This window comes from Pan troglodytes, chromosome 1 (genome assembly GCF_028858775.2).
Source record: "Pan troglodytes isolate AG18354 chromosome 1, NHGRI_mPanTro3-v2.0_pri, whole genome shotgun sequence".
NCBI classification, from domain to species: Eukaryota; Metazoa; Chordata; class Mammalia; order Primates; family Hominidae; genus Pan; species Pan troglodytes.
This window is the reverse complement of record NC_072398.2, coordinates 160,568,508-160,584,913: the sequence shown is the minus strand read 5'-3', so window position 1 is coordinate 160,584,913 and position 16,406 is coordinate 160,568,508. Positions and strand designations below refer to the sequence as shown.

General features: G+C 40.4%; 1 protein-coding gene across 3 annotated transcripts in view; it reads left to right on the top strand.

Moving 5' to 3' along the window:
* Positions 1 to 677: 677 nt before the first annotated feature.
* Positions 678 to 16,406, top strand: part of CTH (cystathionine gamma-lyase) — a 46,941-nt gene continuing 31,212 nt past the window's right edge. For 2 of the 3 annotated variants that reach the window (XM_024346572.3, XM_513486.8), the window contains exons 1-5: positions 678 to 1,529; positions 5,890 to 5,971; positions 7,881 to 7,976; positions 11,508 to 11,617; positions 14,225 to 14,356. In XM_024346572.3, the coding sequence (XP_024202340.1) occupies positions 1,362 to 1,529; positions 5,890 to 5,971; positions 7,881 to 7,976; positions 11,508 to 11,617; positions 14,225 to 14,356 (588 nt within the window). In that variant the 5' untranslated portion in view covers positions 678 to 1,361. Of the gene's footprint in view, positions 1,603 to 5,889; positions 5,972 to 7,880; positions 7,977 to 11,507; positions 11,618 to 14,224; positions 14,357 to 16,406 lie in introns of all 3 variants that reach the window. The other variant, XM_063800423.1, reaches the window with a different exon arrangement.

Below are 16,406 nucleotides of genomic sequence, written 5' to 3'. Positions count from 1 at the left end.
TGGTAGGATTCTAAAAGCTTGTAGGCCCTCAAGCACCACTCCTCTAGTGCTTAATGGGTTAAATGTCCCTAAAGCTAATTTGAAAAGCAAATTGCCTCATTCTTTCTCTTCATATCTTTCTTTCAAACTGTAAATTTTAAGAGCTGTTTATTCCTTATTCTCCTTGTTCTTAATTTGTTTAATAAAGTTTTAGATCTTTAGCGAATATTTTGCAACAACAGAAATATCCCCAAATTTCCTGGTGCTAGAAAACAGCCACAATAGTAAGTAGGTCAAGTCTGTATTGCTTAGGGAACAGGGAGATTTTTGTTTTAAAGCAGTGATTCTTCTGAGAGTAGGGCTCTGGGCGCAGGTGAGTGGTAAACAATCCTTTTTCCTGCAGGGATGTTGCTGTTGTGTAAAAGCAAAAGCATTTTGTGTAAGGATGTTAGGCTCCAGTAAGTATTTCAAAGCCACATTATCTTTCTCATTAGGGGGAGTTTCTCTCTGTACTTTAAAAGAAGATAATGATGCTTGAAAAAGCTCAAGATTGACTAACTTTTAGGAAGCTGCCAGAGTTGTGCATAGACGTCCTCACTACAGTAGCTTCGTTATGTCTTACGAACAATTTAACCTTCACTTCTAGTCATCGTTTCGTCATCGTAAGCACTGGGTCATTACAGAGTTCAGTGTACCTAAAACGCAAGCTGTGACTGATGAGAATCCAAGCTGCAAACTGGGCGGCTTGGGCAACTGTTTTCTTAACCACCCTCCACGTTGTGGCTTACGTCTTTTAGCACCGCCCTCAGGGCAAAGGATGGTGGTCAGAGGTAACTACCACAGTAAAAGAAGGCTATTTATGTGGTCTGTTTACAGTTACCCGGTTTCAACACTAAGCCAGCTTTCCGCCACGTGTCGGACGAACCTCCGGCCTGAGGTCACAGAGACGCCCGGGTGGCTCTCAGGAGCCAGCATGGCAGCCTCCTCAGGACCGGTACTCAGGAATTTCGCCCGCAGGGACTAACACCACTTGGACCCAGGGACTCCAGCTTCACTCCGCTTTGTGCACTGGGTGGGGCGGTCGCGGTGACGTTTCAGGCAACGCCTCTGCTGTCAGCCAATAAGGAGCGGGAGACGCGTCGGGCCTTCGCTCAATAGGCCGCGCTGGTCCCGCCCCACTGTGATCATGAGACTGCAGACCCGCTAATAAAATCCACCCCAACAATCGCTGTGTGCCGCTTTAGTGCGCTCGCCGTCGGCTCTACCTGCGTGCTTTAGCTCCTTCTCGCCTGATCCTTCTGTCTCTCCCAACCCCGGACACCCGGCTTCGACTGGTTATATCTTCGGTGTTCTTTTCCTCTCTCCTTCTTTCGCGGTTCAGCATGCAGGAAAAAGACGCCTCCTCACAAGGTTTCCTGCCACACTTCCAACATTTCGCCACGCAGGCGATCCATGTGGGCCAGGATCCAGAGCAATGGACCTCCAGGGCTCTAGTGCCCCCCATCTCACTGTCCACCACGTTCAAGCAAGGGGCGCCTGGCCAGCACTCGGTGAGCTGGGTCTGTCTGGGGCTGTCCACAGTTGGGCGGTAAAAGAGATACGGCTTATGAATTTGAAAGGCATGTAAGTAATTTATAATATGACTTATAAATTAGGAAGGCAACCGAAAGATGTTTCTACACTGTAATTCTTGCAGCACAGCTTTGTATCGGATGGTCCAGTGATCGTATTTCTTTTGATAAGCAGGACTGGAAGGAGCCGTTTGTCCAACTTGCCATATAGATTTGGCCTGAAATTCAGGTGATTTTGACAAATTTGCAATTAAAAATCGAAGGTCATAACTTTTTTGAGTTACCTTTAGCAGCATAAATTTTAAAGATGTAGTACGGAGTCAGCTTAAAAAATATTAAGGGTCTGATAACTTGACTAGAATTAAGATTGTTTCCAGTAGCTGTATTAATAGTTATTGAGTACCTACTATATGCCAAATACGTGCTCGTATATATCATGTGTATTACATGTATTGTCTCATCTAATCCTAACAACAACCCTAGTCTGAACCGAATTCTCATTTTTTCCCAATAAAGAAGCTGAGATTTAGGGAGTTAAGTAACTAGCCTTAGACTAATAAGTATTGGAGATGGAATTCAAACTTTAGAAACTTGAGGTTGCTTTAGGAACCAACTCCTAGGCACTCAGCTACACTATGCTATCTCTAATAATGCTAGTAACAATTTAGCCTATTGCGTCATTTAAGCACTGTGGCTTAGTGATTAAGAACACAACTCATGACCGGGTGCAGTGGCTTACGCCTGTAATCCCAGCACTTTGGGAGGCTGAGGCGGGTGGATCACCTGAGGACAGGAGTTCGAGCCCAGCCTGGCCAACATGGTGAAACCCCATCTACTAAAAATAAATAAATTAGCTGGGCATGGTGGCGGGTAATCTCAGCTACTCGGGAAGCTGAGGCAGGAGAATCGCTTGAACCCAGGAGGCAGAGGTTGCAGTGAGCCAAGATCTCACCATTGTGCTCCAGCCTGGGTGACAAGAGTGAAACTCCAACTCAAACAACAACAGAAAAAGAGAACACAAGTCTTATAGTCAAAGGCTAGGTTTGCATTCTGACACCACTTCTTCTGAGCTGGGGGACCTTGGGCAAGTTAGTTAACCTATCAAAACCTCTGACTGATCCTGTATAAATGAGGATAATAATAGTATCTACCACATAAGTTGTTGAGATGTATTTAAGGCTGTATAGTACATAATAATTACTCGATGGTAATTTGTTTTTTCATGATGTTCACATTTACACTATTTCCATTTGATCCTCACAACAACCAGGTCAGAAGGCAGGACAGGTATTATGTACTTTTTATAGAAAAGGAACTGACACAGAGTCATACATGAATGATCTGTAAAGCCTACGAAGGAGCCCTCTTTGTTAATCACATAGCTTTTTTCCCCCTTTTGGTGGCATACTTGATGGATCTTAGAGAATTTAAAAGTTGCTGAGATTTGTAAGAATTAGTTAAAGTCTGTAAGTCCAAAGCCTTGATTATGCTTTGGAAACCACTTCAGTGTGTTATATAAGTTGAGGAAAATCCTTACAGACCGTCCCTTGTTTTGTGAGATAGAGTTCTAAGGCCATTTCTACAACTGGTTTAGAATACTCTTTACTGTATTTTAGAATCAAAATATGTACACAGCCTCTCTTTCTTTCTTTCTTTTTTTTTTTTTTATTTTTCAGAGAGAGTCTTACTCTGTCACCAGGCTGGAGTGCAGTGGTGCGATCTCGGCTCACTGCAACCTCCGCCTCCTGGGTTCAAGCGATTCTCCGGCCTCAGCCTCCTAAGTAGCTGGGATTACAGGCGCCCGCCACTGCGCCTGACTCATTTTTTATTTTTTTTAGTAGAGACGGGGTTTCACCATGTTGGCCAGGCTGCTCTTGAACTCCTGACCTCGTGATTCACCCGCCTCGGCCTCCCAAAGTGCTGGGATTACAGGTGTGAGCCACGGCGCCCGGCTCACAGCCTCTCTTTCAAACATGCAGTTCGTTTCTTGTGTAGGGTTTAATGAAAGTGTAGCTGCCCAAGCTTTGGAACTTAGTGCAAAAGTTTACCATTCAGGTGTGATATTAATAATTAAATGTTTCCAGGAAGCCAGCAGGGATGGTTAAATCCACAAAAACTCTGCTTAATATCTTTTTTTTTTTTTTTTTTTTTTGAGACAGAGTCTTGCTCTCTTGCCCAGGCTGGAGTGCAGTGGTGCGATCTTGGCCCACTGCATCCTCCACCTCCTGGGTTCAAGTAATTCTCCTACCTCAGCTTCCCGAGTAGCTGAGATTACAGCTGCCCGCCACCATGCCCAGCTAATTTATTTATTTTTAGTAGAGACGGGGTTTCACCATGTTGGCCAGGCTGGTCTTGAAATCCTGACCTCAGGTGATTCACCTCTGAAAGTGCTGGGATTACAGGCATGAGCCACCGTGCCCGGCCCTTTTTAAAAATCAGTTAAGACCACTAAAGGGAATTTGAAGAGCTGAATGAGAAACGGGAGGTAACTTTCTGTGGCAGAAGCCACATGAATCCAAACTTTTTTTTTTTTTTTTAATCTGCAGCGTACAGCTGCAGGTCATGGTAAGAAGGTGATGGTGGGGAGGGGTAAGGATATCCTGGAGCCCTATAAAATATGTCTGCTCAGGTTGGGCGCGGTGGCTCACGCCTATAATCCCAGCACTTTCGGAGGCTGAGGCGGGTGGGTCATGAGGTCAGGAGATGAAGACCAACCTCCCCAACGTAGTGAAACCCCATCTCTACTAAAAAAGTACAAAAATTAGCTGTGTGTGGTGGCGTGCCTGTAGTCCCAGCTACTCTGGAAGCTGAGGCAGGAGAATCGCTTGAACCCGGGAGGTGGAGGTTGCGCCACTGCACTCCAGCCTGGCAACAGAGCGAGACTCCCTCTCAAAAAAAAAGTCTGCTCAACTGGTCATAAACAAGGGCACATAGCAACAAAACTTTTAGAAGTTATTGTTGTTAATACTGGGAGCTTCTGAATCAGAAACAAAGGTGAAAGAGTGGTTGTGTTTTGTTATGTTATGTGAAGCAGAGGGAGAAAATTATAGGACTTCTAATTAATGTTCGAATCCTTGGTTCGCAATCCGGTTTTGACACTCCCTAGGTACTATTGCATTTGGCTTCACTTTCCTCAAAGCCAGTCATAAGGATTAGTAGAATGACTGGATGAATATAGCTAGCAGGGTGCCATATATGTAAAAGGAGAATAATGCAATTTTTTTTTTTCCCGAGACAGAGTCTCACTCTGTTGGCCAGCCTGGAGTGCAGTGGCACTATCTCGGCTCACTGCAACCTCCGCATCCTGGGCTCAAGCAATTCTCCTGCCTCAGCCTCCCGAGTAGCTGGGATTACAGGAATGCAAAATTTTAAAAAGTATTGTGTGGAGCTGTTTTGCCAGGAATTGCTCCCTATGCTTTGAGCCACTTTTGTAGAGCCAAGATGTGAATGAATGTTGAGCATTGGTAGGATGTGATCATAACTTCCTGTTGTATGCTAAATAGAACTTGAATCAGCCTGACAGGTGGCTCACTCCTGTAATCTCAGCACTTTGGGAGACCAATGTGGGAAGATTGCTTGAGGTCAGGAGTTCAAGACCAGCCTAGGCAACATAGCTAGACTGCCTCTACAAAAAATAAAATTAAAATATTTGTTAGGCATGGTGACGTGCACCTGTAGTCTTAGCTACTCAGGAGGCTGAGATCGGAGGATTGCTTAAGCCCAGGAGTTTGAGGCTGCAGTGAGCTATGATTGCCCCACTGTACTCTAGCCTGGGCAACAGAGTGAGGTCCTATCCTTAAAAAAAAAAAAAACTTGTATCGCTTAATCATTTATTTCTTAGGAAATGAAATACAGGTTAGAATTAGGTTTATTCTGTTGGCTCATGCAAGTCCCTTTTCCTAATGTTTCCAGATTAATGAAAAAAGGTGAGTCTAACATAATAAACATACTAATAATAAAAACTGCCATTTATTTAGTGATTAGCATGTGCCAGGAAACATGTAGTGAATTTGTGCATTATCTCATTTTATCTTCACAACAATTTTATGAACTAGATATCTGTATTTTATTCCCATTTTACAGATATTGAGATTGACTCTTGGAAATGTGAAGTAACTTACCTAGTGTCATACAGCTCATAAGTGGCAGATACAGAATTCACATAGAGTTTGTTTGACTTCAGAGCATCTTGACTATAGCCACAGCACTGTTCTGCTTCTGTATTAAAGCAAGACATATCATGACTAAAGAATAGAAACTAATTATGGTAGGGTGAAACTATAGTTCTCTATGTTAGGACTCAAATCTCTTAGGATGAACTCAAACTTGTTTTTTTCAGGGTTTTGAATATAGCCGTTCTGGAAATCCCACTAGGAATTGCCTTGAAAAAGCAGTAGCAGCACTGGATGGGGCTAAATACTGTAAGTAATTTCCATTTCACAGTCTAGAATCTATTTTTAAATGTATAGAGAAAACCATAGAGGCACAGAATGTGGAACTGAAAAGAAACAGATTTGCTAGTTCAAAATTCCTGTTCTACTGCCTTTGAATTCTTTGCCCAAGGTCCCTCAGTTGGTATAATATGCATATGTGTAATCATCAGGTAAAAATACATATGAATAGAGGACAAATGAATAAAGAAAAAAATTCACACGAATACTACATTTATTAATACTACATTTATCATGTAGTATTCATGTGAAAACAATCTTCATCTGAAACTGTCAGTATAAATAAATAAATGGAAATTAAATTTAATAACACCACCTATTAGAATATAAAATCTTTTTTTGAGACAGGGTCTCTCATTCTGTTGCCCAGGCTGGAGTGCAGTGGCACAATCTCTGCTCACTGCAACCTCCTCCTCCAGGATTCAAGCGATTCTCCTGCCTCAGCCTCCTGAGTGGCTGGGATTGCAGGTGTGCACCACCACACCCAGCTAATTTTTTTTTTTTTTTTTTTTTTTTTTTTTGAGACAGAGTCTTGCTCTTGTCGCTCAGGCTGGAGTGCAATGGCAGGATCTCGGCTCACTGCAACCTCCGCCTCCTGGATTCAAGCAATTCTTCTCCTTCAGCCTCCCAAGTAGCTGGGATTACAGGTGCCTGCCACCATGCCCAGCTAATTTTTTGTATTTTTAGTAGAGATGGGGTTTCACCATGTTGGCCAGGCTGGTCTCGATCTCCTGACTTCGTGATCTCCCGCCTTGGACTCCCAAAGTGCTGGGATTACAGGAGTGGGCCACCACGCCCAGCCTTTTTTTTGTATTTTTAGTAGAGATGGGGCTATTTTGGCCAGGCTGGTCTCGAACTCTTGGGCTCAAGTGATCTGCCCACCTCGGCCTCCCAAAGTGCTGGGATTATAGATGTGAGCCACCACACTTGGCCTAAACTTGCTTATCCTCTGGTTTATTCACCTAATAATTTGTGCCTGAGAATAGCACTAAAGTTATTTTCAGTGGTCAATAACTCCTGATAATGTGCTGTCAGAGATTAGAGATTAACTCCCTAAACTTTTTTTTTTTTTAATGAAGAGAGTCTTGTGTATTCATTGTGATTACACTTATCAGACAAATCTCAGGTCTGATTGCGAGTTTTGTTAAAATATTTACTGAATTGCATATTCATATAATTAATGTATGAATCATATCTTTGCTCTATTCTTTATGTTTGAAATTTCTCTTTTCTTTCTTTTTTTTTGATATGGAGTCTCCCTCTGTCACCCAAGCTGGAGTGCAGTGGTGCAATCTTGGCTCACTGCAACCTCCACCTCCTGGGTTCAAGCGATTCTCCTGCCTCAGTCTCCCTCGTAGCTGGGATTACAGGCATGTGCCACCATGCCTGGCTAATTTTTGTATTTTTAGTAAACACAGAGTTTCACTCTGTTGGCCAGGCTGGTCACGAAATCTTGACCTCAAATGATCCACCTGCCTTGGGCTCCCAAAGTGCTGGGATTATAGGCATTAGCCACCACGCCCGCCCTGAAATTCCTTTAGTTTGCTATTTTTAAACTGTAGTTTAACTGGCAATAGGCCTTTTATCTCAGATATTTGTAAAGAATTATTTTCTTGAAGTGTTTCAGAGAAATATTATTACCAAGGCAAAATTGACTTAACACAAAAGTATCTGTCCACATCATATATTTTTTATTTTAAAGATATCTTATTCTTGAAATAGAAAAGGAGATTTTGTAATGGTATTAATCAGGGGCCTCTAGCAACTCAGCAGTGATGGCTTCCTATCTGCATTAAAGTAAGTCAGGTAGATACTTGGAGGTGTGTTGTAACCTATAGGCCTGACTTTTCAGCTTACTCTAACTTGATTTTTATTTTAGGTTTGGCCTTTGCTTCAGGTTTAGCAGCCACTGTAACTATTACCCATCTTTTAAAAGCAGGAGACCAAATTATTTGTATGGATGATGTGTATGGAGGTAGGTGACCCCTCTCATTTATATTGTGTAAACTTGTATTTTACAGATAATAAAGTGAGCCCTGAATTAATATTAACAATGTTGCCAGTATTTTTGATTATTTATTATAGTTTACAGGTGTGACGGGTACCTCTATGCTCTCTCAGACTTGGGAAAAGAGGACCATAAACAATTAGGGTCCATGTTCTGGAACTGCTTATAAGAGAGATTATTTATTTATTTATTTGTTTATTTTTAGATAGGATCTCACTCTGTCACCCGGGTTGGAGTGGAGTGGCACGATCTCGGCTCACTGCAGTCTCTGCCTCCTGGGTTCAAATGGTTCTAATGCCCTAGCCTCCTGAATAGCTGGGACCCCAGGCGCGTGCCACCACACCTGACTAATTTTTGTATTTTTTGTAGAGACGGGGTTTCATTGTGTTGGTCAGGCTGGTCTGGAACTCCTGAGCTCAAGTGATCCTCCCTCTCCAGCCTCCCAAAGTTTTGGAATTACGGGTGCAAGCCGCCTCACCTGGCCAGAGAGTATTTAATAAGAATAGTATTTAAGGTGCTAGAATGAATACGTAGCACTTGATCAACTTGCAGACATATTCTGCTCTAGAGAAGATAAGGTTTAGAGAGACAGTGTTCTCCTGTAACTTAATTTTTACCTGTAATAAAGATGAAATACAACTCAGGTTACTCTCAAGAGTTCAACCCCACACATCCCCTTTTGCTTTTTATTTTTTGTTTGGCACCAGGGAAACTTTCAAAAATTTGTTGAGAGATATGGGCCTCTTTTCCCAAAAAATGTTCTTAAGACTACACTGAGTGATTAGCATTTTAATTTTAGGGGTCTCATGGATTGAACCGGTGAAGCCCATCTATGGCTCTAAATTTAAGAACTTCCCATTAACTCTTCATTTAGCATTAGGTATATCTCCTAATGCTATCCCTCCCCCCTCCCCCCACCCCACAACAGTCCCCGGTGTGTGATGTTCCCCTTCCTGTGTCCATGTGTTCTCATTGTTCAATTCCCACCTATGAGTAAGAACATGTGGTGTTTGGTTTTTTGTCCTTGCAATAGTTTGCTGAGAATGATAGTTTCCAGCTTCATCCCTGTCCCTACAAAGGACATGAACTCATCCTTTTTTATGGCTGCATAGTATTCCATGTGTGTATGTGCCACATTTTCTTAATCCAGTCTATCACTGTTGGACATTTGGGTTGGTTCCAAGTCTTTGCTATTGCGAATAGTGCCGCAATAAACATACATGTGCATGTGTCTTTATAGCAGCATGATTTATAATCCTTTGGGTATATACCCAGTAATGGGATGGCTGGGTCAAATGGTATTTCTAGTTCTAGATCCCTGAGGAATCACCACACTGACTTCTACAATGGTTGAACTAGTTTACAGTCCCACCAACAGTGTAAAAGTGTTCCTATTTCTCCACATCCTCTCCAGCACCTGTTGTTTCCTGACTTTTTAATGATCGCCATTCTAACTGGTGTGAGATGGTATCTCACTGTGGTTTTGATTTGCATTTCTCTGATGGCCAGTGATGATAAGCATATACTTAATGCTAAATGATGAGTTAATGGGTGTAGCACACCAACATGGCACATGTATACATATGTAACAAACCTGCATGTTGTGCACATGTACCCTAAAACTTAAAGTATAATAAAAAAAATTTAAGAACTTCCATTCCAAAGAAATTAAATGTTAGCTATTTAAAGTGGTGAATGTGGAGAAGACAGGCTTGCCATTGCCTTTAAGCCCACTGATTTTTGTATTTAAAACAAAAGCAAGGAATTTTGTGAATATACATATACATATATTCCAGATGCTTCCAAATAATTAAAATGTGATTTCTAGAATATTATCATTTTATCTATTTCCTATCTGAACAAAAAGTTAAATCACTAAGTCCTTTAAAACAGCAGTTCCCAACCTTTTTGGCACCAGGGACCGGCGTGTTTTTTTTTTTTTTTTTTGAGGTGGAGTCTTGCTCTGTTGCTAGGCTGGAGTGCAGTGGCACGATCTCGGCTCACTGCAACCTCCGTTTCCTGGGTTCAAGAGATTCTCCTGTCTCAGCCTCCCAAGTAGCTGGGATTACAGGCATGTGCCACCACGCCTGACTAACTTTGTGTTTTTAGTAGAGCCAGGGTTTCTCCTTGTTGGTCAGGCTGGTCTCGAACTCCTGACCTTAGGTGATCCACCTGCCTCGGCCTCCCAAAGTGCTAGGATTACAGATGTGAGTCACTCGTGCCCGGCCTCAGGGACTGGTTTTGTAGAATACAATTTTTCCAGGGACAGGGGGATGGTTTCAGGATGAAACTGTTCCACCTCAGATCATCAGGCACTATTTAGATTCTCATAAGGAGCATGCAATCTAGATCCCTCGAAAGTTAGATTCTCGTAAGGAGTGCACAACCTAGATCCTTCCCATGAGCAATTCACAGTAGGTTTCCTCCTGTGAGAATCTGATGCTGCCGCTGATTTGACAGGAGACTGAGCTCAGGGAGTTATATTGCTTACCCGCTGCTCACCTCCTGCTGTGTAGCTGGATTCCTAACAGGCCACAAACCTGTACCTGTCTGTGGCCTGGGTTGGGGACCCCTGCTTTAAAGGAAGGGACTTACTCTTAGTAATCATTTTATCCCTCAGAAATTTGCACAATGTTTCGTATTTTATCTTAGTTTCTTATATTAGCTTGTTGAGTTGAAATTATAGAAATCTGAAACCTTTAGATACTTTTATAATGCATTATAAAAGTCTCATGGCAAACATAGGTATAAAATCCTGAAAATTGTTTATTTTAAAGAACTTTTTACATTATTTTTCAATTTTATATTACCTAGGGTCAGTCTACATACCATCAAAAGTCTAGTTTCTCATTAATGACAGAATATTCTTTTGTTGTTGTTGTTATTGAGTATCAATATCAATTTTTTCTTTAAGTTTTTATGTGTAAAAATCAAATCCAGGTGTATTTATAAAAAATTATTTTAAGTCAAATGATTTACCTTGTTTCACTGTAAAAATCTGGTAGTTTGATTTATATTGTCTCATTTTATCGATTAAAACTTTCAGAACTACATAACAAAAAGATCAAAAAAGTACAAAGAATAGTAACCAATTCTTTTCCATTACAAAGTATATTGAAATTTATTTTGAACCTTTCATTGACATTGATTCATTTAGTTTAGAGTTGAGAACTAGGTAGAAATTGTTTGAAAAGATATGATGTTTCAGGAAGCATGTCACTTAGTGGAGATTGGATGTTTTGAAAAACATTATTTGCTTCATGCTACTTTTGGATCTCAAGTGTGTTTTATTTGACTCTTGAGCCTTTAGAGAACAAACCTTATTATTCTTTACTATATCAGATAGCCAAACTATTTAACCAAACTAGAATTGCTTTTAGTTGCATTTTCCTTGGTGACTGAGAGTTCCATATATTTTGTAAGTGTTTATACATAGAAGGAATGAATGTTTCTTAATGCAATGTTCTTTTCATTTTATCTGATTCCCTTCTGTCTCAGGTACAAACAGGTACTTCAGGCAAGTGGCATCTGAATTTGGATTAAAGATTTCTTTTGTTGATTGTTCCAAAATCAAATTACTAGAGGCAGCAATTACACCAGAAACCAAGGTAACTCAGCTCATTTTCAGTTTTGCCTGTTTTTCCTTCGATGTTTTGTTTTCATCATTTCTGTTTACTAGAGGATATAATTTAATGTGAATAACAAATTTTATTTTATGCCATTGGAAACATCAACAAAATTAAGATAGACTGTCATCTCCGGGGTGTTATAGCATAATGGTAGTACATGATTTCTGGAGTAGAATTCAAATTTTGATTCTGTTATCTTAGTTAGTATATTATCTTGGGCAAATTATTTAACCAAAGTCTCAGTTTCTTCATTTGCAAAATGGAGATAATTATACTGGTTTTATAGAAACGGGAGTGTGAGAATCAAATGAGATAATGAATATGAAATGCTTAGTATAGTTCCTGGATACATGGTAATTGTTAAAAAAATTTCTATGCAGGAGCACCTAATTTTTAACTGCATAGCCAAAAGAGTATTGGTAACAGAAGTCATCACAGAGATTGGACTATAGAAAAAGAAGCCTGCCAAACCCCCAAACTCGAAGCACAGTGGCTTTGCCGGGCTGTAAGGGATGCTGCCCAGATACTAGTTAGATGTAGAGAATAGGCCACAAGCAATCTTTAGCTTCCATCCTGGGAAATTTGTATGCCACCGGAAGGTGTTTTGTGTCTGAGTGAATGGCATATGTGATATTCTTTCTTGGGACCTCATTTAAATTCTGTGTGGATAAAAGAAGGACCAGTGTCTTTTATAAGTCAGCTGTTTACAACTTTTTGCTAATGATTAAAAGGTTAGAATTGTACCCAAGATTATGTTGCAATGAATGCTAAAAAATAAATATCTTTTCATGTACAAATAATTACTTTGCACATTAACATGGTTGAGCTTTTGGTAATTAAGGTTTGTTTCCAGAAGAACTTGTTTTTTATCTTGCTTGGGAGAAAAGTCACATTAAAATAGCTGGTCTGAGTCTTTTTTTGTTTTTTGTTTGAGACGGAGTCTCACCCTGTCACCCAGGCTGTAGTGCAATGGCGCAATCCCAGCTCACTGCAAGCTCTGCCTCTTGGGTTCAAATGATTCTCCTGCCTCAGCCTACCGAGTAGCTGGGATTACAGGCGCCCATCACCATGCTCAGCTAATTTTTGTATTTTTAGTAGAGACGGGGTTTCACCTTGTTGGCCAGGCTGATCTTGAACTCCTGACCTTGTGATCCGCCTGCCTCAGCCTCCCAAAGTACTGCGATTACAGGCATGAGCCACCGTGCCGGGCCCTGGTCTGAATCTTTCTAAGGGAGGAAAGCAAATTATGAGTACAGTAAGTCTTGTCAACAGAATTTTATATAGTGACCCTACCAACTTGAATTAATACATTTTCCTTCCTAAAATATCAGGTTTTTCACTTGAAGTAGAATGTTTAAGTCCATGTAAAACCTACTTTTTATTTATTTGGTAATTTTTATTTTTTTTTATTATCAGTAGGAATAATAAATTCTTACCAGGAATAATTTTTATAGATTCTTTAAATAATTCAAGATTTTTGTAGAATATGTATTATTTAACCATCTTATCTTTTCCAGAGTAAAACTCTAAAGTCAGAAGAGTTTAAACCAGATCTCTTGCCCATTTAAATAACAGGTAATAAAAAAAGAATCAGCTGGGCACAGTGGCTCATGCCTGTAATACCAGCACTTTGGGAGGCTGAGGCAGGAGGATCACTTGAACCAGGAGTTCGAGATATATAGCGAGACCCTTTCTCTGCAAAAAAAAAAAAAAAAAAAAAATTGGCCGAGCATGGTGGCACATGCCTGTAGTTCCAACTACTGGGGAGGCTGAGGTAGGAAGATCACTTGGGCCTGAGAGGTCGAAGCTGCCATTAGCTGTGATCATGCCACTGCACTCTAGCCTGGGCAACAAAGTGAGACCCTGCTGCTTAAAAAAAAAAAAAAGAAAGTAATTCAGTACAATGGCATTTCGTTCAACAAATAGAATTCTTTTCTTTGGTCCTTTTGATAACTATCAAGCATCTACCATGTGTCTGAATTGTGGTAGGTTTTGAGATATAAAGGTCATTGTTACTTTTTAAGTAGGCGGTAACCAGGTTTTCTGTTGTGGGTGTCACTTTTCTTCTTTAGTCTAAAGCCCATGCTCTTCAAGTCTTAGATACTTATTCTATAGTTTCTAGAGTTTCTGGCATTAAGTTCATATTAAATATATTTTTGGCATCATAGGGATAATTCTCTTTCATTAAAATTCTAGGATGTATTCTTACACAATCTATGTTATTCATCTCTGAGACAAAATTTCCAGACACTGAGCTGTCTTTGGAATACACTTTCTTTTTTAAGAAAAGTACAATAATTAACTTTAGTACTTTTCTGTTTACATGTACGTTATCTCACTTGATCTTTACAAAAAATTCTGTAAGATAGGTATTACCAACCCAATTATACAGATCAATAGGATACATTACATACCTATGGCTTCAGAAATTTGCAGGTAAGGCTGGGATTCAGATTTGAACCTCCCAACATCATCATCCATGTGTTTCCATTATACAATGTAGCTTCCCAGATTGTTACAATATATGAGATGTATGTTTGTAAAGTATATTTTTACAAACTACTGTTATTTGCTGAATTATTTTAGCTTGTTTGGATCGAAACCCCCACAAACCCCACCCAGAAGGTGATTGACATTGAAGCCTGTGCACATATTGTCCATAAGCATGGAGACATTATTTTGGTCGTGGATAACACTTTTATGTCGCCATATTTCCAGGTAAATGAAAATAATTTTTTTTGGCACAATTAGTAGACCACATATATCTGTAATTAGGAAAGAAAGGACTTGCTTAAATTAAAATCATGATCAAATTCATGAAATCTAATCATAATTATTTACTGGATCGAGAATTAAATTTGGACCTCTTCTACCATTAGTTAATATCTTTTCAAACCTATGTTAATATCCTCTATGTTACTTTGTGTTTTTTATTTATTAAAGCTTACCAGTTGTCAAGGCTGCGCGTGGTGGCTCACGCCTGTAATCCCAGCACTTTGGGAGGCCGAGGCAGGCGGATCAGGAGATCAGGGATCAAGACCATGGTGAAACCCCGTCTCTACTAAAAATACAAAAAATTAGCTGGGCGCAGTGGCGGGTGCCTGTAGTCCCAGCTACTTGGGAGGCTGAGGCAGGAGAATGGCGTGAACCTGGGAGGCAGAGCTTGCAGTGAGCTGAGATCACACCAGTGCACTCCAGCCGGGTGACAGGGTGAGACTCTGTCTCAAAAAAAAAAAGCTTACGAGTTCTCTTAGGGTGTGTAAACTCTGAAGAAATGGCCTTATTATGTGATTGTATCTGCTAATACCTTATGCATAGTAAGGACTTGAATGTTTATGCATTGATTACAAATCAGTCATATTTTTCAGTCACCTTGAATATTTTTATATATATTCTAAAAGAAAAGTGATGCTCAATGATTTCAGTATATATTATACATATTATTTCTCTTCTTCTAGTTTTTATTCCTTCAGCACTCCATATACTATGCCTAGATCTCTTTAACTTATTATTATTTTGAACTTTTACTTTATTTATTTTACATTATAGCTGTAAGTATTTATAGTGCTCTTATGTTAGTCTCTTTGGGTGGCCATAACAGAATACTATAAACTGGGTGGCTTACAAACAGCAATTTATTTCTCACAGTTCTGAAGGCTGGGAAGTCCTCAATCAAAGTGCCAGCAGATTCAGTACCGGTGAGGGCCCACTTTCTGGTCCATAGATGGAGCCTTCTCGCTGTGTCCTCACATGGTAGAAGAGACAAGGCAGTTATCTGGGGCCTCTTTTATCAGGGCACTGTATTAGTCCATTCTCACACTGCTATAAAGAAATAATCCGAGACTGCGTAATTTATAAAGAAAGAGGTTTAATTGGCTCACAGTTCTGCAGGCTGTACAGAAAGCATGATGCTGGCATCTGCTTGGCTTCTGGGGAGGCCTCAGAAAACTTACAATAATGGCAGAGTTCCTGAAACCCAGCTCATTTTCTCTGGCTCTTCAATTGGGCAGATGTTTACAGGTTTTATTGTTTACATTTCCCCCCTTATGTTCTGGGTCCCTGAAGTTGATCCAGGTTGCTGCCTCCATGTGACTGGCTGACTCCCTGGGCAGTTTGTATAAACCTGCTTTTCACCTTCCTCCATTTTATTCGAAGGCATTGTCATGGTTTATTTTCCTTTCCTGAAGCACACTTCCTGGCTACATTGCATTCAGACACCTTCGTGGGCCATCTGCCTTTGGCTCATAATGTATCTTTGATTGCTGATTTTATCAGGTAAAGCAGTCTGTTTCCAAGTGAAAAATCTTCTGGCATTGTCTATTTGGCATCTTCTATTTGTCCCAGGTGGTTTTCAGTGTAAGATTCCTTATCGCAACTCCTTAGCCCATATGCCACTTACATTAGGCCAGTTAATACAGCATAGGATAGCTTTAGCTGAGACACAGTGAGTCCTGTATATTCCCAAAAAGATTGCATACGTTTTGTAGCCTGGACCTGCCCGGGTTACTCATCAAACCTGGCCCTCTTTCTCCTATTACTGTCACTAACATAGGTCTAGTTTTTCTACCTTTTTGAAGCCCACATCACATTCCGCATGCCAATGATTGGAATTTGCTTCATTTCAATTTGGATTTATTCCAGCTGAAATACTCAGAATCGCATCATCCCTAAGTAGCCACATGTGTTGTTTCCATGAAGCAAATCTTCCTGAAAAAAAATCTTCTCATTGTCTTACCTTAATGAAAATGGAATATATTCTCTTTCTTCC